We start from the raw sequence: 21,318 nt of genomic DNA, 5'->3' as shown, positions 1-21,318 counted from the left end.
CCACCAAATCCGGGCATCATCCCGAAACATATAGGCAGCACAGGCCACCCTCACACTACCAGCTACCCTCATAAAGTCAAGAATAGTGGTAATCATGCTCATCCATTGTTCAGCTTTGGTAGGATCAGCACTGCCTTCAAACACAGGAGGTTGTTGTTTCCTGAACTTCTCATAAAGAGGTTCCAATTTGTTTTCAACCCCAGGCAGCTGTCCAATAACTGGCACCGACACAGAAGGTGCCTCTGCAACACTGGCCACGACAGGCACTTGCTGCTGTCTTAAGAGACGAAGCTCCTCTCCCTGTTTTAACACTGTAGCCTGCAACTCCTCAAACATCTGTTGCCAGTTTGCAGGTGCTGGCTGTGGAATCTGGGATTGGTCATTCTCTTGACCCTGACTGTTATTATTCTGGCCTGGATCACTCTGGCCAGCTGACATGTCTGTCTGTCCTGGGTTCATTCTGTCACTGATACCTTACTGAAACAATAATCAATACGGCCAGCCAGGTAGTAATAACTAAACCTCTTACTGCCTCACGGTCCAAGAACAAGCAGATAATTATCACATTCCACAGTCATTTAATATTCACAAGCAGATACATGTTTATGCATTCAGCACTCAGCATGTATCACATAATAACTTATGAACAACCATACTAATAAGTAGGTGCCAGCAATCTCAGAACTAATTAGCACACATTTGCTGAAGATATATTATTTCAGGGCACAGGCTCAACATGATGTCTCATGGACACAGGTAAAGCATATATATCACATTTAAACAATTATACATGTAACCACATAGATAGTTACCAAACCATGAGTCGAGCTTGACTTCGGTGATGTGTGTACATACCCAGCCAGTCTACAGGAACCTTAACCTTGGCATTGCTCTGATACCAAGTTGTAACGCCCTGGTTACCCCAGAACAGTTACGGTGAACAGTGAACCAAAAATTGGACCCGCTATTCGAGTCCTTTGGTTAAAAACGTGATTTAAGTGTTATTATCAGGTTAAGGTGAAAAACCAGTAAAAAGGAAATGATACATTTCATTAAGTAAATAAACTGCACATGAGCCTTTCAAAATATTTACAAGCTGTTCATAATACAAAAGGGTCGTTACAGTTTCAAATTTACAATCCCCACCGACCTATGCGGCAAAAGTAGGGTAACCCCTAGTCCCTCTGAGAACTCCTTGACCGTGGTGGTCAAGCGGCCCAATATGTACACAACATCGCCCAAGCTCTCCACTCAGGGTTGGGTGAGCTTCTCTTTCCTTTTACCTGCACCACATAGTACCCATGAGCCAAGGCCCAACAAGAAAACACAATAAAGCATGATATAATATCAATAGTGATCATAATAATCATTCGAGACCAACGGTCCAATACAAATAGGTGACAGTAGAAAAAGTCACAAAGATGGGTACAGCTCCCTCTAGCCATGTGACGATAGGGTCACCAGGGCTTAACTGATAAGTGGTTCTTTCATAAGTTTGATCAGGACAGGTGCATGGTGATTGGTCACCAACATAACCTTCCTCCCGACTCTAGAGTTATGGACAACGTCCCCTAGCCATATGACAAACAGTCACTGGGGTCATATACCTTGGCTAAGTACATCTGGTCTGAGACCAGGCAAGCGCTTATAAGTTCTTCGACCTTAGAGTCGGTCCCACATTAATGCCATAGAGCCATTCAATGCGTGTTTCTCGACCTTAGGGTCGGTCCCTGACTAGTTAGTGCCATAAACAAGTAATCAGCATTCACTAGCATTTAATATGCAATCCATGTTCACATATATCAACCAACATGCCTCAATATCAAACCATGCATGTCATATATCCATACAGGGTGCAACTGTATTCTTACACTGTTTTCTTACCTTTGATTCGAGTGAGAATTATTATATGAACAACCCCTGAGAACGATCAATCTTTAAATTCCTCGACGGTCACCTGGTCATAACCAAAATATAGGATTCATCAATAAAAATGATAACAGAGGGTTTCCAAACCAAAACCTAGCCTCCGAGACATCAAACACTACCCAACCGGGTACTAGGTTCAACCCCGAGGCCTAAGGTTTGAATCCCCAAGCTAAAAACTCAATTTTGGCAAAAATGACCTTAAGGGCTGCGGCCCTCCCCTACTGCGCTGCGGCGCGCCCTCAAACAGAGAGGGACTCCCCTGCCAGACGCCAAGGGCCGCGACGCTCCCCTGCTGCGCCGCGGCGCCCAGCCCAGACCAGCCACATAACCACACACAAACTCAATTTTTCCCCTGCATTTTTCCTCTCAAACCAGCCCATCAAACCAACTCAAAACCTCTTCCAAACACTCATTTAAACCTCCAAACATTACCCATAACTCATCCTCATCAAAACCCAAAATTATCATCAATCAAAACCTCTTCAAATCCACACATCTATCAAGAAATCAAAACTGAAAAACTAAAGAGGAAAACAGAGCATAACCTGAGTTCAATGACTAAAACTCACCTTAAAACCAGCTTTGAACCTCCCTCTCTAGCTGAACCAAGTCCACCAACCCAGCCTTTGAATTCCCTAGCTTGAATCCCCACCTAGAACTCAAAACCTCAAAGGAAAGATGAAGAAGATAGTGTACGGGAAGGAAGAAGAAAGTCTCTATTTTTGTTCTGTTTATTCCACAAGCTTCTATAGCTAACTAAAGGGTAATATAAATCCCTCCAAATGACCAAAATACCCTTAAGTCACTTAAAGCCTCTAAAACCACTTTAAGGGTAAAATTGGTACTTTCCACTTATCCCGTTAATCATAATTAACGCTTCCCAATTCCCGCTAACCTCAATATCCTCAAACACCAATAATTCATATCCCGTTACCCTAAAATCCCCGGTAACGCTATAATCATTAATATCACCCCGAGACTCACCCCGAGCCCCGAGCTCAAACCTGTTATGACCAAATCGATAAATCACAATTATAGATCGTCTCATGCTGAAATACTCGAACCAATCTGCATTATAATGTGGTCTCACAATATATCATTGACATGCAAACAAGTATACAATTATACCCTCAATGGGCCAAATTACCAAAACACCCATGTAAACAAATGTGGACTCACATGCATGCATTTAACATCATATTATAATATAATTCTCATAAACATGCATAAACACATTTAATGGCATAATTAAACAGTTATGGCCCTCCCGACCTACTAATCCAGCCATAAAACCATAATAGGGCATTCGGAGCATTACATATAACTCCTTTCCTTTTAGATGGTTCGAAGGTTAAAATCCCTCTAGTCCACCAGCCAATAGTATTGATATGTCTCAGGTATTCCTTACAAGGTGTTTCTTTAAAAGCTAGACACCAACCCCTTGCAACGCCCAGAGTCTCCATATTTATAGGGAGAGGATACCTTGGTGTTGGTAAAGGGGGTCATCCCGTGACGTTCTTACCCATCATGTCACCACTGTGACACTTATGATTAATTCCTAAAATCTGACAATGAAGTGTTGTCTAATCAATAGGTAAGAAGGATAATGGGCCGCATGGCCCAAACCAGTCGTAAGGTGCCTAAACACGCACGTTTATGCTGCGTGTCCGAGAATTCAGGAATGGAGTAGACACGTGATGTCTGATATGCGCACGTTTACATTGCGTGGTTATCTCCATAAATGGTCGGGGGTGTCAGTTCTATGCCGCATCTCGAGCTTAATGTAGTTCTAGCTCATGGTGTCCACACTACTTACCCGATGCCTTCGATTATTCTTACTGATCATTTGACTAGCTCAAGCTAAACAGGTGGAGACTTGTAACAGCAGCTCCGGGTAGGAGGCTTCCACGTGGTGGATAGAATTATGCCCTTTTCCAGCTCGCTAATAACCCGGGGATGTTTAGGGCATACACTTTCCATTTAAATTGGTTAAATCTTAATCTATGTTTAAAGAGGAAGAGTAATAGAGAGAGAGAATGAAACATTTTTATTTTTGTTGTGCTATTTCTTAAAATAGTCTATGTCGTTACATAATCTTGGGGTGTCCTACTCACGTTCTAAGAAAAGTGGAAGGAAAGCTAGATTCAGGAACTGAAGTTTGCATGTTTGTTGGCTATCATAAAGGTACTCGGGGTGGTCTCTTCTATACTTCAGTAGACAAGAAAGTGTTTACTTCAACGAACGTTACTTTTCTATAAAATGATGAAGTGATGAATTTCAAGCCTCGTAGCAAAGTAGTGTTAGAGGAAATGTGATCAGAAATGAGTATTCCCTATGTTCTTTCTCCACTGACGCAGGTTGATGGAAACAAGGAAAATTTAGAAACTGCAAATCCAATTAAGACAATTATGAAGCCTCATTGTAACGGGAGGGTTTCTCACAACCTGATACTCTATGCTTTGGATGGTAAAACAAACATGGTCATTGGGGAAACTCGTGAAAATGATCAATTGACTTTCAAATAATCAATGGGTTATTTGGAAAAGGTTCTTTGGCTCAAAGCCATGAAACTGAAAATGGAGTTCATGTAATTTAACTCCATCTCGGATATTGTAGAAGCACCTAGTGATTTCAGAGTCATTGGGTGAAAATGGGTCTACAAGAAAAAGAGATGAGATGATGGAATGGTTGAGACTTAGAAGGCTTGACTCGTGGAAAAGGGACAACAATTCTTAATGGCTATCTTGATGAGACAACTTATATGGATCAACTAGAAGGATTGAAAGTAGCATAATAGGGAAACAAAGTTTGTAAGCTTAATAGGCCAATCTATGGGCTTAAACAAGCTTCACGTTCCTGTAAGTTGAGGTTTAATGAAATAATTAAAACCTATGGATTTGAACAAAATGTCGATGAACCTTGCATTTGTCAACTAAAGGCGAATGACATTGTGGTGTTATTAGTACTTTATGTAGATGAGATCTTGCTCATGAGAATTAATGTCAAGAAATTTTCAGATATAAAGGCATGGCTGGGAACCCAAATTCAAAGGAAGGATTTGGGTGTAGCTTGTTATGTTCTTGGCATCCAGATTTTTTGAGATAGAAAGAACATACTATTGGCTCTATCTCAAGCAGCCTACATTGATAATGTGCTTGAGTGCTTATTTATGAAAAATTTAAAAAAAAAATGACGTTTTCTCTCCGGACATGGAATTCATCTTTCTAGGAATTGTTAGGATTGGTTAAATACGCAGTCACAGGAAGTGAAATTGGTTAGGCACAAAGAAGTGCAAAAACCATATTGATTTCAATAAAGTTAACATGAGCGGGATAGCTTATGGTATAGGCATCTATAAAATATCTTTTTGTTTCTTTGGAGTGAATAAGAGTTCCCAAAAAATTTGGATGCATTTGGAGACGTTTTGGGGTGATATCCAGGGAGTTATTATAGAGGCACCTGCATTGTGTTGCTTGCAGGAGGTGACACATTGCTCGGGTTGCAAAACCCTAGACAGGCATTACATCGCTTGCATGTAGGCGACGCATCGCCTGGGCGGTCCGTACGGGACCATATAGTTACGTGATTTTGGCTCCAAAACTTATTTTAAAATGCGATAATCTTGTAAGTGCAAACTTGTTAAGCAAACTGGGAATCAAATCGGTGTTTGAGTCCAGCAAGCTAATTTTGTCAAAGGGAAATTACTTTGTGGAAAAAGGATATGTCACTACACCAAATACCCCTTTCCATAACATATAAATATAATAGTATTGAAAAAGTATTATCATACATCAAATAATAAAACAATTGGTGGGAAAAAAATTGGCGGTACAAAATTTTGGAGCCCGCGTCTTAGTAAAGTCTTCTACTTTTTACTTTTTTATTTGCCTCTACTTTTTTATTTCCAAACCTCTAAACGCTTCTGACCATCCCTCAAGCACCTCTTCAAAACCTTATCTTCCTCCACCACCGCCTTCAGAGCAAGACGCTCTTCCTCTTCTTTTTCTTCTTCTCCGCTGCTTATTCGCTCTTGTTCTTCCACCGCCACCGCTACTAATCCCAACGCCCATAATCGTCGCTCATCCTCCTCTTCTTCTTCTACTACTTCTAGTCCAGACTCAGTTCGAGTTATTCGCTTGCAGAAGGTCTGTTCTTTATCATTCTTCTTTGAATTAGTTTCTCCAAAGTTTTGATTGAGGTATTTCTATGATAATTGATTATTATTTATATATATATGTTTTTTTTTTTGTTTGAGAAAAGTGTGAAGATGATTAACTCCCAACTCTAGGTTTTGAAATTAGACGTTGATTACGTATCCTTGTTTGAGGCAATTAAGTAATGCCCATAAACTGTTCGGCGAAATGTGTGTTAGGGGGACATTGTTATTTCAATATTGTTCAATAAACATAGGTCTGTGTGGATGTGTTTTGTGTAGATAGAAGAATTGAGAAGCAAAGGGCTGGAACCGTATGCATATAAGTGGGACAGGACTCACTCTGCTAATCAGCTGCAAGAGACTTATAAAAATTTAGAAAATGGCAAAGAAATGAATGGTGAGCAAGACAATGTATCAATAGCCAGAAGAATTGTGGCTCGTCGAGCATTTGGAAAGCTTGCATTTCTCACTCTAAGAGATGATTCTGGGACAATTCAGGTATCCCCACCTCAGCTTTCTGTCCTTACAATGATCTTGCCATCTCTTTGTTAGATGGATACTTATAATAAAGAAAAAATATAATAATAAGATGTGATTAGGTGGTTTAGTTCTTAAAAGCATGTCTATTTTATGGGATGCTTGATCTAAAATATATAAGTTAGTTACCTTTTTTTTTTTTTAAATGGGGTGTTTTCCAAAGTTTGTAAATTTTGGCGGGTAGGGGTGGTTTCTTCCAAAACTTTCTATAAATCTTTGCTCACATTTAGTATGGAAGAATCCTCACTCAAGTTGTTCAATGTTTGAAACAGATTTATTGTGAAAAGGCAAGATTTTTAAGTGATCAGTTTGACGAGCTTAAGAATCTTGTTGATATTGGTGACATACTTGGTGCAAGTGGCTCAATTAAGCGAACTCAGAAAGGCAAGTACTAAAAAAATTAATTTTTTGCTCCTATTTGCGATTAGGTGCTGATTGTTGAATTTATAGGTACTTCTGGGTGAAGCTATTCTTACCCTATTTGTATTGGAAGCTATTTAGATAAACCAATGCCATTTATAAAAAATTTCATTGGCTTTGACTGGCTTCTTACTTTTTTTGTGATTTCCTTTTGAGGTGAGAAACTAATTGAACTTTTTTCTTTGTTTCTTTAGGGGAGCTTTCTGTCTATGTGAACTCTTTTGCAATTCTTACAAAATCTCTACTACCCTTGCCAGGCAAATATCATGGTCTAACTCATGTGGATAAGCATTACCGGCAACGGTAAGTTGTGTTTTCTGTTTCTTTTTCACAGTTTGAGTGAGAGTGTCTCTTATGGGAAATAACAAATTGTTTTCTACTGGATGATGATAGGCCACAATTCATTGCAGTGGTTCTTGCAATAGACTTGTCTAAATGGCTTTTTAAATAAAATATATATTTTTTGGGGTATACTTGGTTATAACTGAACTTTACTTTTCTTTTAAAGGTACATTGATATGATTTCCAATCCTGAAGTAGCTGATGTATTTTGGAAGAGAGCAAAGGTAAGTTAGGCTGAGGAGTAATTAAAGACCTTTTAGTTATTTAAAGTATATTTTATTTCCAGAAATAGTATTTTTATTAACGTGAGGACCTTAGAACTATCTTACATGATCGCTTCAAGTGTACTTCGCTTCTGATGAAGTATTTGAATAGACAAAAATAGCATTAAATGACCTTTCCTGAGTTGAAGCACGGTTCATTGGATTTTATTTTTTTTCTAAAAAAAAGGTTACAGGGTTATAATTTCTATATTAAGTTCCTTAACAGCATTAACACTTAAGGAGATAATTTATTTATGCATGTTATGGATATTTATCTTTCTTTTGAACAAATTTGCTCTAAATATTAGAGTGCTTACGGTGGTTGAATGTATTTAGCAATTATGGAGTTGTTGAAAACTTGAGCAAAAGAAGGATGGTATACCAAGTTGTTTCTAGTTTGGGCATTTTGAAGTATACATATATAAATTCAATATTATTCCCTAGATAGAGTGGTTGAGGCATCTTGCTGGTTATACATTAAAGATGTTTTGCTATTTTTTCTTTTTGGTGGATTAGATTGTATCAGAGTTATGCAAGACAGTGGAATCTTTTGGATTTCTCGAAGTTGAAACTCGAGTTCTACAGGTTTGTGGATTTTCGAACCGTTTTATGGTCATATGGTTCATATCAAGATTTAGCATTTCTATAATGGAATTTGACTTTATAGTTTGGCTGAGTTCTTATGTAAGATTACTGTTACTTCTGGTGATGCTTGTTCAATTGCTTAGCTTTTGTTCTTGGCCAAGATACAACTTATAGAATACCCTATTCTATAATTTTTAAAAAAGATAATGTCTAGTTTATTGTAAAGATGACTGGAGGTTGAACTGTTGAAATACTTAGCTGGGAATTCTTTTGGTTCATATTTTATAAATTTTGATTAACTATATTCATTTCCAGGAATAGTTTTTACTTTTTCTGTATATGACAACTTTTTGGTGCCTTAATTTACATACATTAGTATTGTTTCTATTTGAAGGTTGGTTTTTAATTGACTTAATCAACTAGGGAGCAGCTGGTGGAGCAGAAGCAAGACCATTTGTTACCTACCATAATTCGCTAGGAAGAGATCTTTATTTGAGGATAGCAACAGAGCTCCACTTGAAGAGGATGCTGGTGAGGATTTAAAGTATATTCATTTTCTTTCGAGTGCTATACTAACATGCATAATCTCTTCAACCGCCCTCTGGTATTTCCAAGGTGTAATTTCTCTAGTTTAACTTGGTCATTTTCCCGAAGCTGCTTTCTAATTTTTATTCATTAGTTTGTGTGTATATGTCAGATTTGATCATTTCCATGGCAGTATTGTTTTGCTAAGCAAGTTTTTTCTGTGTAAAGATTTTATAAAACATTCGTTGTTTCCAATGTATAATTCTCAAGGTTGATAGTATTTATAAGAAATTCATTTGTCTTTTAATGATAATTCTTGAGCTCTTCTTTATATCTGTACAAGAGAACACATACAGACAAATTCTTATCCGTCTCTATGCCCACACCAAATTTCTCCTCTTTATAGATTTTACTTTTTTTTTTTATATTGGTTTATATAACTATTCCCATTCATTAGTTTATTAAAGTTCTCATTTCTTACAATATATATATTGCTATATAAAAATATTAGTTTTATGGTTGAAGTTAATTACAATATCCATCTTGGTTCACAATTTTGTAACTATAGGTTGTAGTGCCTGGGGGCCGAGGGAAGCCATCCAAAATTGTTGACAAGGATGAAGGTCTAGAAAAGGTATGCACATCTAATAGAAATAGAATTTACTTTAGAAAATTTGTTCTTTTGACAGTAAATTACATAAATTACTGTTGTAATTTTTTTTTCACAATGCAAAAATGAAAATTAGAGTCAGTTCAGAATCCATATTTCTTCTCTAGTTGTGAATGTTTCTTGCTTGCTCATTTGGAAAGTAGTTTTGTTCCATAATTAGAAGTTTCTACCAGTGCAATTTATTGGCTTGATTGCTTCTAGGGTACTAGGATTTTCCGAGGTCAATTTTTAAAAAAAATATATATGGATGTGGGTTATCTTGATACTAAATTTTGTGAACTTGTATAATTATTAATATTTATATCATAGTAAGGTTTTCTAGTTAAAAGTAGATTTTAAGTAAAAAATTTCAATACTTGCTTTAGTACTTTTAATTTGTTTTTGTCTCTCTTCATAGTTTGATGCTGCAAAATTAACAAAGATAAGACCAAGTTTCAAGCAGAACGAGGGCTCTGTTACTCCTGGAAATGCTTCAATCATAAGGTTCCCACCTCTCTCTTTCCCCCCGCCGCCAATGCTGAAAAAAAAATTATTAACTTAGTGTGGTAATGCAATCAGATATATTATTTCCTGTGCCTTCTGTTTAGAGGCTGGTACTATCTAAATAATCATTTACTTTCTTGTACATTTAATCAAGTGGTGTGCAACACTTATTGTAGTTTATGCTACAACAAAACTGGTTTATTTTCTGTGGGCAGCCTTTTTCTTATTTTTATGTGTGTGTGACTAGGGTTTCAGATTTTAACTTGCCTTAATATGGTTTGGTTTTTATCATGAATAGTGATGGTGCAGCTGCATTAGTCCTAGTGAGTGGAGAGAAGGCACTTGAACTTCGATTGCAAGTAATTGCAAAGATTAAGGGCTATGTTGATGCAGCTCAGGTACTCCAATGAATTGGCTTCCTAGTTCTATTTTACTGTTGCTGAAACATAGCTCAAAGAAGATTATCTTCGCAGGCACCTGAATTCTTTACAACTGCTCCAGCCCTTGTGATACCAAAAGCTATTTCAAATGCTGGTTTAAATGCTTCTCATATTGATTACTATGAAATAAATGAAGTGTTTTCTGTAAGATTTTAGTACTTGTAATCCCTATACTGTGAGTTTGGAGAAAACTAGTTAATTTATTTCAAGTTGATTTACTCTTAAGTCTGAAGTGTATGTTATTTTAAATGTGATCACTCTTCCATTTTCTGCAATTTGTATAGTCATTCATCTGTCCACAATGCATTTCAGCTTTGCTCCATTTTGTCACTATCCTTATCTACATTTTTTCACTCTTCCAATTTCCAAATATCTCAGGAAAGCCTTAACGTACATGGTGGGGCTGTATCATTGGGACACCCATTAGGATGCAGTGGAGCTCGTATCTTGGTCACATTGTTAAGGGTAATCTATAAGCTTCCCTTCTCTTGCAATGCATTCCTAGTTTGACATTCTAATATCATTTATATAGTTCTCTGGTTTTGTTTACATGTTTTCTTAATGATCTAAAGTCATAGTTCGTGGTCATATTTAAGCTTATGCTTTCTACATATACTCATGTGAAGTGATCTCGTGTTTGTCATTTATTCTTTTAAATTTCTGTTGAGAGTTTAGCTGTGGAATAAAAGAGACATAAAAAATTATTAATTGCAGGGGGCAAGGCAATGGCTTTTGAGTTGGGCATTTTCAAAGAATTGATCTATTTTTGCTCCCAAATTCTCAATATTGCAATGGTTTTTGAATCTCGATCATATGTCAAGTGGCACTTTTTGTTTTGATTTTATGTATAATGAATTGGTAGTTTATTTAATCTCTGCCATCATAATGATTTTATACCGTTAAAAGAGTATACTATTTTCAGTTCTAAGTTCTTACCAAAATCAACTTAAATTGAAAGAATGATCATTAATATTCCATGATAAAATTTATGTGTATATATCTTTACTTTTGCAGAAAAATATATTCACAGCTAGATCAGCTTCTATCAGGGAGTAATTTTAAGTTCACAAGTTTATGGATTCAATTAAAGAGATGGAAGTCACATTTGGAAAAGCTATAAGATTGGGACGATATTCAATATGCAAAGCGGTGTTATATCCTCCTTGGAAGGCATTGGGGGCATAACTTCAGGCCGAGGGAAACCACGATTCATCAATAACTAACGTAAGTTTTGCTATCTTGGTTGACACCTTTTGCCAAAACATGCTTTTCACTTTCAATTTATGACAATTTGAATGTCTTTATGATGCAGGGAGGTTCTTCAGAAAGGCAGGAAGAAGATAGTTTTCTCAACATGAAACAAGCAATGTTCTGAGGGCTCTAAGGACAGGTACATGAGAAAAAAAAAGAAACAGTCTTATCATTCAGGACATTGATTGATCTACCAAATCTAAGACTTTTTTTATTGAAGTATGTGTTTGATCTTCTTATTTTGTTTAGTTTTATTCTCTCTATTTATGATTTGCTTATTTCCATGTTCCAACTTCACCATTCTTTCACCAACTAACCAATCCATATTTGTTCCAAGTCTGGCTTACCACAATCCCAGGTTTGTTTTACGTCTTCGAATATTATTCAATTTTTATAAAAATATTTACTTACAATAGTATGGTAGGACCTGTAGTAATTTGAGATTATTTTACATCTCTAAAGATGGGTTTTCTTCTTCTTTTCTTTCTAATTAAAGCTTCAGCTCAAGTGCACATTTTTCTTCTATATGAGGTATTATAATATGAACTCAATCCAATTTTTTGCATATTATTTTCAATATATATAGTTTGTTATGGTTGATATTCTTATTCATTGCTCACTTTGTTTTGACAGGCTTTATGTACACTGAAAATTTGAGACTGGAATTGTTTAGAATTCTATATTTATGAAAGAAGCTCTTGATTCCCAATTATGATTTCAGATGATGATGTGGCACAGCTGTAAAGAAAGCCTCTGTTTTGGAAGACTGACTGGAGTTTCATTAAATGCCCAGTTTCCACAAGTTTTATGCTCTACTAAATTCTTCAGGTGTGTTTAATTACTATTTACAGTTTGGGTTCACACTGGTAAATCACTTCTTATGTGTTTTTCTATATGTATTTTTCTCTCTAATGATCAGGAAACTATAAATTATCTACTATGAGGGTCTTGTAACATTTTCTTGGAATACTTTATAAGATATCCAAATTATACAAGATCTGTTAATTGTTGTGGATTATAAAATGTGTTATATGTGCATATATAGCCTTATCCTTTATAGCTTTTATGGTTTTCATCATTACACAGAAAAAAAAAGCGTATAATATAATACATATCATTGTACTGTCTTCTTTTGGAGAAATACAATACATTTTTTCACTGTATTATGATTTTGAAAGTTTGAATTCCATGTCCACATGTTGCATTATGATTTTTATCTTCACTGTCTTTCTTATTTTGTTACCAATTTCCTTTTCTTCTGTGTATGTTTTTTTGCTTCAAAAATAATAAAAAAAATTGTTCACTTTGTTTTGACATGCCTTTTGTGTACTGAGAATCTAAGAGTGGAGTCATATGTGCATAGATTGTTCCAAAGAAATTATTCAGCAAATGGTGTGGTGTGCATAAGATACTTGAATCAGTTTTTATCATACACTGATTTATACCATCAACGATCGCGAATCTGACTTCCCTATTAGACTTGTGAGTACTATATTTAATAATCATTTTCATATTTATATGCACGTTTTTAATGCTAACAATCTTTAGTGTGAATTATCTGTAGGCGGTTAAGTGAAATATCTAATGTAAGTTCTTCTCTTGCATTTATCAAGGATATGAAGTCTCTAAGTACCTTGTAAGTAACATGGTTTCAACACATTATTACACCCTTTCTAATAAATCATTCAAATTCAAACATAACTTTTTTCTTCTGTGTTGTTCTGCTTTGAGATATAATCTAACAACTATTAAAAAAAACCTGCAGAGTACTTAGGAACAACAATATCACTGGTACAATTCCATCGAATAACGGAGAGCTCCAACAGTTACAAAAATTGTAAGTTAATTAAGAAACTCCAAACTACCGTACTTGCACTATTAACTTTTCATGTTCACTCATGAAGTTGCACTTTATTTTTTTAAAGAGATTTGAGCTTTAACAAGTTAAATGGACAGATTATAACAGTGATGTCATTGATTTCCTTCGAAGATCTGCTGCAATTGAGATTCATTGGTCAGGCTGCTGAGATACAGAAATTGCAAACCATGATATGTATTATGTTTTTAGATTTGTATCTTTTAGATGGTCACTAGGTGGAGACTGGCCATCACTATTAATCTTTGGTTAATCGTATAAATGTCATGTCACATTAAATTTATCCTTCTTAGTTCTAAGCAATGGAAACTGGTTCTATGTTTTTATATTCATTGATTCTTTTCAGTTGCGCAAAAAATCTGCGAAGTCTTTGATGTTGTTTAAAACATCATCATATAGATCATTTAAAACTCCATGTATAGGAATAGAAAGAGTAAATAATGAAATGAATAATTCTACCCAAGAGAAGGATGTGATTTCTTACAAAGAAACAGGACAAGCTAAGTGGAGCTCTTATTTGTAGTAGTGTATGTTAGTCATGTGCCTTTAATTCAATTGCTAGTTCAATATAGTGAATATTTAATGCTTTCCCTTCAATCCAAGTTCCAGCTTATGTGCGTGTGTGGTTTATTACTTGACACTAGCCATATATATATATAAATATATGTAAATGGTAATTTTGTTCTTGCTGAAGTTTTGTGTGTCAAGAATTTAAGATACAGTCTTTTCTTTTGTCAATTGTGATTATCTGGCTTAGTGCACGTAACAAATTGATCTTTGATTTAAGAAAATTTACCTACTCTGCTATGCTTTTTTACTCTTGAAAAGGTGAATTCCTTGAACAAATCACTATCATTATCATCTTTATCTTCTTGAATTTGCATTTATTGTGCCATTAGATATGAAACACGCATTTTATTGATTTTTTCTCTTTTTTATTTCTATTTAATATGATAAATATTTCCAAGCCTATACTTACTTTACATTTATTGAGAATGATATATTTGTTATCTTGATACATCTCACAAGCCTTGTTTTAAGTTGCATGTTTTGTTGCTTCAGTCGTTGTTTTGCATGGTAGTACATCTTGCTATACCCTGCTGTTTGTCAAGTTTTGGAGTTATTACAAATTTAATTTAAACTTTATATGCTTACAGGTGGAAACTAGCTTAAGTCTTATGTTCTTAATAATAAAAGGACTTTTTTTTACAATGTCAAGGTATATTAAGATGATTTCTTTGGAGCAATTCTTGACAACATTTGTAGTTGAGGCCTTTAGAATGGAAGAATGTATTTCACTAATTTTTGTATACATTTCTTGTTTTGTATTTAGTGATAAAGGAATGTGAATTGGGCATAAATTATGTTGTAATATGATTTCTTAAGCCTAGACTAGTAGACTAAATATTGTAATTACATTTGAGTAATTAATAAAAATCTATGTATGTTACCTTATTTGGCTTCAACTTTCATATTTGTTTTCCTAGTTTTGTGTAAGTAAAAAAAGATTATGTTTCTCTAAGCTAATATAACACATATGTTATACTAAAGTGTAGTATAACACAAATAATGTGTTATACTAAAGTGTAGTATAACACAAAAAATGTGTTATACTAAAGTATAGTATAATACAAAATATGTGTTATACTAAAGTGTAGTATAACAAAAATTTATAAGTATTGAAATGTGTTATATAATAGACTATAAATAACATAATTAAACACTTATCTATTTATTAAAATAACACAGAAATTGTGTTATCGTTGACAGTATAATAACACATCTGTATAACAATGATAAAGTGTTATGTAAAGTACCCTGACCTACGATAACATAGTTGGTCTTAACACATCAAAAAGTGTTATGGTATGTTTTGATGGCACATTTTTGGTGTTATTAAAAGCATTTTTTCTTTTAGTGTGTGTGTGATGGAATGATTAAGTTTTGTACTCAAGACTCAAATTTTGATACTAATACATCTACATCTTCAAGTTATATGCTTGGCCTTGATTCTATTACTTTGTGGCATAATAGACTTGCTCGTTATAGTACAATTAAAAGAATTATGAATTGTGGTTAAATTGTATGCAATGATATTGAGCATGATAATTGTGAACTATTTGTTAAATCTTAGATTATTAAAAAACCCTATCATACTGTTGAAAGAGAAACTAACTTGTTATATTTGATAAATAGTGATTTCTGTGAAATGAATGGAATAATCAGAAGGGATGGACATAGGTACTTCATTTCCTTTATTGATGATTGTTCTAGATTCACATATGTTTACTTGCTTAAGAACAAGGAAGAAGCCTTTAGCATGTTTAAAATATAGAAAGCTAATAGTGAAGACCAATTGGAAAAGAAAATCAAAGTAATAAGAAGTGATATGGGCAGTGAATAATTTTCCATTGAATTCAATGTGTATTGGGAAATGCATAGTATAATACATGAATGCACATCCCCTTATACACCCAACAAAATGGTATAGCCGAAAGAAATAATAGAACACTTGTTGAAATGATAAATGATATGCTATTACATGCAAATTTGAGTTTTGTGTTATGGGGAGAAGCTTGTTATCTGCTAGTCATATTCTAAACCAGATTTCTTTAAAGAAGAATTAAATTTCACCATATGAGATATGGAAAGGAAAGAGACCCAACCTAGAGTGTCTCAAAGTGTGGGGGGGCCTTGCCTATTGAAAGAGCACGAAGCCTAAAAGGACCAAGCTGGGTCCAAGGGTCGTTAAGTGTATAGACTTGGTGTCTAATGTGATAATTGAATCAAGAGAAGTTGAGCTCTTTGAGAACTTATTGTATAGTGATAACAAACCTCAAGAATCGATCTTATTATAATGAAATCAAGGGGATTTACCTTCAAGGGTTTGAGAGAAATCACTATTGCCTAGAAAAATTCAAAGGCTTAAAGAGATAGGACCACAAGATAAAAACTGTAACGTCCCAAAAATGTTAATAAGGTTTAGAACCTTGACTAGCGTGTCGAGAGGGCATAATTGGAAATATATATGTGATTAATTGGTTAAATTCGTGAATATGTGGCATGCATGATTTATTTGATAATATGAATATATTTATATGCATGTCTGTGAGTATTAAATATGCATGTTGGCCAATTCTTGTTTTTAAGGGCATACTTGTAGTTTTGGCCCATTAGGGCATAAATGTGATTATATGCGTTAAATGATTAAGACCATATTATTATGTGGATATATTCACAGTATACGGCTCGAGGTGATCCTAGTGGGCGAATTAGCGGAATAGTCACAGCAAGGTTTAATACTCAGCTCGGGGTGAGCTTAGGGCTATTTTAGGAATTTAATGTGTATTTAGGATTTATCAAGTAACAGGAAAGTATTTGGTAGTTAGTTTGGCATGACAGGATTAATCGGGAATTCATAGGATGACTCGAGGAATTAGCGGGAATCGGGGAAAATGACTGTTTTACCCATAAGAGCAATTAGAGGGCTGAGTTGTCTTGAGGGGTATTTTGATCTTCTGGTTAAAAGGTAAACTCAGCTGATACTTTAGGAAATAACCAGAACCATTAGGATTATTCTCAAATACTATCTCCCTCTCTCTTACACGTTCTTTCTCTCTCCCTCTATTGGGCTTGAAGGTTTTGGAGTGTTGAAGGAGAAGCGTGGGAATTGAAGTTTGGGGATTGAAAGATTGAAGCTAGGAGTAGGCAAGGAACAGCTAAGGATTAAGCCATCACTGAGGTAAGATTTTAAGCCCTATTATGCTGAATTCTGGTTGGGTTAGGATGTGTTTAGAGATGCTTAGGTTAGCTTCTGAAATTGGGATTTAGGGAAATTTGAACTCATGTTATAGGCAATATATGTTGTGTATGGGGTGATATTGGGAATAATGGACCTAGTTTTGGCTTGGGTATGTATTTAGGGTTGCATTCGAAGGCTGAGAGTTGGGGAAAAACGCTGAGAAACCCAGGGATTTCTTGGTTCATGGGGGCGCGACGTAACCCAGTTTATGGGCATCGCGGCCTTTGTGCCCCAAAAAGCCCTGGAGGCTTGTTGATTCATGGGCGAACCACGGTCCTACGGGGCAAGTTGTGGCCTGCCTCCCCCTAAGACAAGAAGCTAGCGCCTCTGACATGAGGTGGGTCGTGACCCTTAGGGCTAAGTCGTGGCACACATACACAGCCATAGTATAAACCTAAGCGCTCGGGACGAATTCTACTAACCGGTTTAGTATAATTTGAGGTCCTAGAGGTTATTATTTGATTCCAAAGTATTTAATTGGTTTAGATTTTGATAGTTATCCATTGTCACTTGTGACTAGGGTTATCGTAAAGTCTCAAGACTAAGGATCGTGCTCGGGACTGCTCTACACCCTTCGCTCGTGGCTTGAGGTAACAAAACTGCACCCATGTTGTAAATGGGACTGAGATTTCTTGTAAATGAACATATGTGTTCTGTAACTTATTTATCTGTTATGTGTGAAGTGAAAATACGGCCTAAGGGAACCAAGGCTGATGTTGAGTGTACTGAACGCAGCTCGACCTAAGCAAGCCGCGATCAGCTAAATAACCAGAGGGCTCAGTCTAAGGGCGTCGATCTCTATTTAACTTTATTAAGGTTTATTTATGTGTTTGGATTGATCTATTATCGCTGCCTAGTTTATCACTTGTATTTTGCTGTTAATAGAAATGATTGATCTAAAGTTTGTTATGCGTATTCTGTTGTTGTGTGTGTTTATTGATTATGGTTTTTTTTTACTGAGCCTTGGCTCGTGGGTGCTATGTGGTACAGGTGGAAAACTGGACCAACCATGAGTTGGAGAGCTTTGGGGGTGAATGTACACCAGCAGCTGCTCGACTGCCACGGTCGAGGGAATTACAGGGACTAGAGCTCAAACTTATATTTTGCTATTTAGACTGGAAACTGTTGTATTAACTTTTCAGGGTTGTATCCGCCATATAAATCTTATTTTTGGGATCCCATGTATCAAACTCTTATTTTAATGAAAATCGACCAATTTACGATCAAAATATTTTAACCCTAACTTGTCACTGGACTTTAGAAACACATGGATGTTCAAAAGACTTGATTAGCGAGTCTTGCACTATTTTAAACATACAATGTAACGATCTTGGTTATCCAGGGCATTACAACTTGGTATCAGAGTCGTCTAGGTTCAAGGGTTCCTCAAGATCGACTGGGCATGTACACTCATCGCTAATGACAAGCTCGACCCAGGGTTTGGGTAACCATATATGTGATTATGTGTTTGAGTGTTTACATGAAATATAAATGCTTTATCTGCATGTTTATCATGGAGCATGAGATATACTAATCGGGCCTGGCCCTTGACTGCTATGTGAATATGATAAGGCGTACTTATTAGCACTGCTATTGCATGTGAATAATTTTTTAAATGCCTGTTTGCATCATGATTATGCTTTGTGGCTTGGATATTGGCGTTAGACCATGAAATGAATATAAACTTGTTCTCAATGCCTGATCAGTCGAGTCATCAATTGTAGTTAAACTTGGATAGTTATGTGTCCAAGGCGATCAATTCGACTAGCCGAAACTGGGGTCATGGCTAGAGATGATGAGCAAGGCCAGAACCCTCTGCCAGTTTCTGGGAACTGGCAGTAATTGCTTGCTGATATGCAAGCTAGACTTCAGAGCCAGGAAGAAGAGATTCTCCTTCTAAGGTAGCATTCTCCGTCAGGGAGTGTTGCACCTAACTTGCCACCTGTTGTGGCATCAATTGTACAAACGCCTAATACAGGGAACATGTGGGAGCCACTCTATGAAAGATTTAGGAGCCAGCATCCTCCAATCATTGAGAGAGGACCAGATCCACTTAAGGCTGAACAATGGATGAGTATGATCACCTCCATTCTGGATTTTATGAGGATGGAAGGTAATGACAAGGTCGCCTGTGCCACCTATATGCTTAGAGAGGATGCCCGTATTTGGTGGGAGGTGGCATCCCAGATTCGAGATGTTTCTACTCTTAGTTAGACTAAATTTAGAGATTTGTTCAACCAGAAATATTATAACGTTGTCGTCAGGGCGGCAAAGGTGACTGAGTTCATTGGGTTAGTGCGAGGCAGTATGATAGTTATTGAGTATGCCCTGAAATTTGACAGGCTAGCAAAGTTTGCACCAGATCTAGTGCCTACAGATGCTACTAGGCAGGATAGGTTTGTTCGAGGGCTTAATGTTATGATAGCTTGAGATGTGAGGATCACATCAGTACCTAGGGAGACGACTTATAACCAGGCGGTTGAGAAGTCCCTCAATGATGAGGAGGCAAAGAACAAGATCTGGAGGGAGAATGCTTGGAGAATAAATGTTCGCAGGGCAGTGCCTCCATTTACAGGGCCTGGTATGGGCAGAGGTCCCAGTGATCAGAAGAGGAAGACCCCTGACACCTCGACCACTGTTGATCCTGATAGGAGGGGCCGAGGTGGCTGCAAGGGAGGCGATGAGTCATGGAGAAGCTATCCAAAATGTACTAGATGCAAGAAGTACCATTTGGAAAAATGGCGGGCAAAGGCCTGTTACTTGTGTGGGTGATTGGACAGCTCAAGAAGAATCGCCTGATGTTGAAGAAAGAGGAACCAGCGAAGATGGACAACTTGACTCCAGCTCTAGTGTTCTCCTTGACACAGGTAGAGGCTGAGGGTAGTCCCTCGGTAGTGACAGGTCAGCTTTCTAGCACTGGCTCTTCATATACTGTACTGATTGACTCTGGTGCTACACATTCATTTGTTATGTAAACCTAGTATGTATTATACTGCGAGGTTTTGGACTATACTACCTACAGGGAAGCTGGTAGATTCTAGGAGATCGATCAGAGAACTGCTCGTAATGGTGGATAGTAGGTGTGGTTGGAACATAGGGATAAAGGTCACTTAGTCATTCTATTGGGCTCGAGCCTGTAGGCCTTGTTGAATACAGGAGATCATCTCATGAGAAACAACACGTTATGAGCCATAAGGTTTGGCCTTGCTAAGCTAAGGGGCCACAATGAATACTGCAAGAGGATAGGTGCACAAGGCCCTCACATAGTGAGGTCTGACGTGCCCACGCGAGGTTGACGTGCTCATGGGTGAATATGCACTCACACGCGTAAACGCTGCCAAAGACACCTGAGACATACACATATCTGCATGCAAAGGGCACCAAGTACCCAGGCACCTCACGAGACCCCCTATCTCGCGGGCCTATCACCCGCATTTCACGAAGAGGCACTTGAGGTGCTACGGGTGTCTCGCGCCCATGACCCACGAGCCCACCTTGCACCTCGCGAGGACTATTCTCGCATCCAGAGGCACACCGCGCGCCAAGGGTATCGCACACCCATGCGTCTCGCGCAAGAGGCGCGCCTCGCGCCTGGCATCTCGCCCCCAAGCCTCGCACAGCGACGCCATGCGCCTCGCGTGTGGCATCTCGCATGGGCGTTCCTGTGGCCTCACCCAGGTACGCCTCATGTAGACATTCCCATGGCTCACGCAGCCGCAGCATGGGTCTCTCGCCAAGCAGCCCTCGACCACGCACCTAAAGCCTTACGGCATGGGTCTCGCACCAAGCACCCCATGGCCTCGCACTAAGGGTCTCGCGCATGAAGGCTGCAAAGCAATGGTCTCGCAAGGTGAGATCCTAATCACATGCATAAGCGTCATGCCACACCACACACGTAGTAGGCCCAATTGAAGAGGCCTTACCTCCTTTCCTGAGGAAAGCGCCACAAATCGGGCACCACTCTCCCTGTGAGTCCCATGAGATGTAAAGTCAGAAAGGGCCTCAGAACCATTCTACATGAAGTCAGGAGAGACACGGA

General features: G+C 37.3%; 2 protein-coding genes and 2 long non-coding RNA genes across 4 annotated transcripts; all 4 read left to right on the top strand.

The window, feature by feature from the left end:
• Window positions 1-4,250: 4,250 nt before the first annotated feature.
• On the top strand, window positions 4,251-9,968 carry LOC133779356 (lysine--tRNA ligase, chloroplastic/mitochondrial-like). The gene is made up of 11 exons (XM_062219327.1): window positions 4,251-4,395; window positions 4,476-4,516; window positions 5,868-6,074; window positions 6,365-6,583; window positions 6,895-7,006; window positions 7,237-7,345; window positions 7,551-7,608; window positions 8,164-8,331; window positions 8,656-8,763; window positions 9,326-9,391; window positions 9,825-9,968. Exons 1-11 carry the CDS (start codon window positions 4,251-4,253, stop codon window positions 9,966-9,968), a joined length of 1,377 nt encoding a protein of 458 aa, XP_062075311.1.
• A 110-nt stretch (window positions 9,969-10,078) lies between these two features.
• On the top strand, window positions 10,079-11,505 carry LOC133780538 (acetyl-CoA acetyltransferase 1-like). The gene is made up of 4 exons (XM_062220215.1): window positions 10,079-10,308; window positions 10,384-10,494; window positions 10,729-10,815; window positions 11,365-11,505. Exons 1-4 carry the CDS (start codon window positions 10,201-10,203, stop codon window positions 11,404-11,406), a joined length of 348 nt encoding a protein of 115 aa, XP_062076199.1. The 5' UTR covers window positions 10,079-10,200; the 3' UTR covers window positions 11,407-11,505.
• A 385-nt stretch (window positions 11,506-11,890) lies between these two features.
• On the top strand, window positions 11,891-12,487 carry LOC133780537 (uncharacterized). Its single transcript, XR_009869399.1, has 3 exons — window positions 11,891-11,959; window positions 12,098-12,132; window positions 12,235-12,487. It is a non-coding gene; the product is annotated as an uncharacterized LOC133780537 (long non-coding RNA).
• Window positions 12,488-12,901: 414 nt separating this feature from the next.
• LOC133780536 (uncharacterized) lies at window positions 12,902-13,436 on the top strand. Its single transcript, XR_009869398.1, has 3 exons — window positions 12,902-13,083; window positions 13,166-13,237; window positions 13,367-13,436. It is a non-coding gene; the product is annotated as an uncharacterized LOC133780536 (long non-coding RNA).
• The last annotated feature ends 7,882 nt before the right edge of the window (window positions 13,437-21,318 follow it).

The sequence above is a fragment of the Humulus lupulus genome, chromosome 5 (assembly GCF_963169125.1).
Source record: "Humulus lupulus chromosome 5, drHumLupu1.1, whole genome shotgun sequence".
Classification (NCBI taxonomy): Eukaryota; Viridiplantae; Streptophyta; class Magnoliopsida; order Rosales; family Cannabaceae; genus Humulus; species Humulus lupulus.
The sequence above is the reverse complement of the archived record's forward strand: the minus strand, read 5'-3'. Positions and strand labels throughout refer to the sequence as shown.

Bases quoted from the DNA above. Each gene is read 5' to 3' on its own strand.
- LOC133779356 (XM_062219327.1), top strand. From the start codon at position 4,251: ATGAGTATTCCCTATGTTCTTTCTCCACTGACGCAGGTTGATGGAAAC. The intron at 4,396-4,475 runs GTAAAACAAACA...TATTTGGAAAAG, and splicing joins GATACTCTATGCTTTGGATG to GTTCTTTGGCTCAAAGCCAT. The intron at 8,332-8,655 runs GTAAGATTACTG...TTAATCAACTAG, and splicing joins TAGTTTGGCTGAGTTCTTAT to GGAGCAGCTGGTGGAGCAGA.
- LOC133780538 (XM_062220215.1), top strand. From the start codon at position 10,201: ATGAATAGTGATGGTGCAGCTGCATTAGTCCTAGTGAGTGGAGAGAAG. The intron at 10,309-10,383 runs GTACTCCAATGA...TTATCTTCGCAG, and splicing joins GCTATGTTGATGCAGCTCAG to GCACCTGAATTCTTTACAAC. The intron at 10,816-11,364 runs GTAATCTATAAG...TTACTTTTGCAG, and splicing joins TCTTGGTCACATTGTTAAGG to AAAAATATATTCACAGCTAG.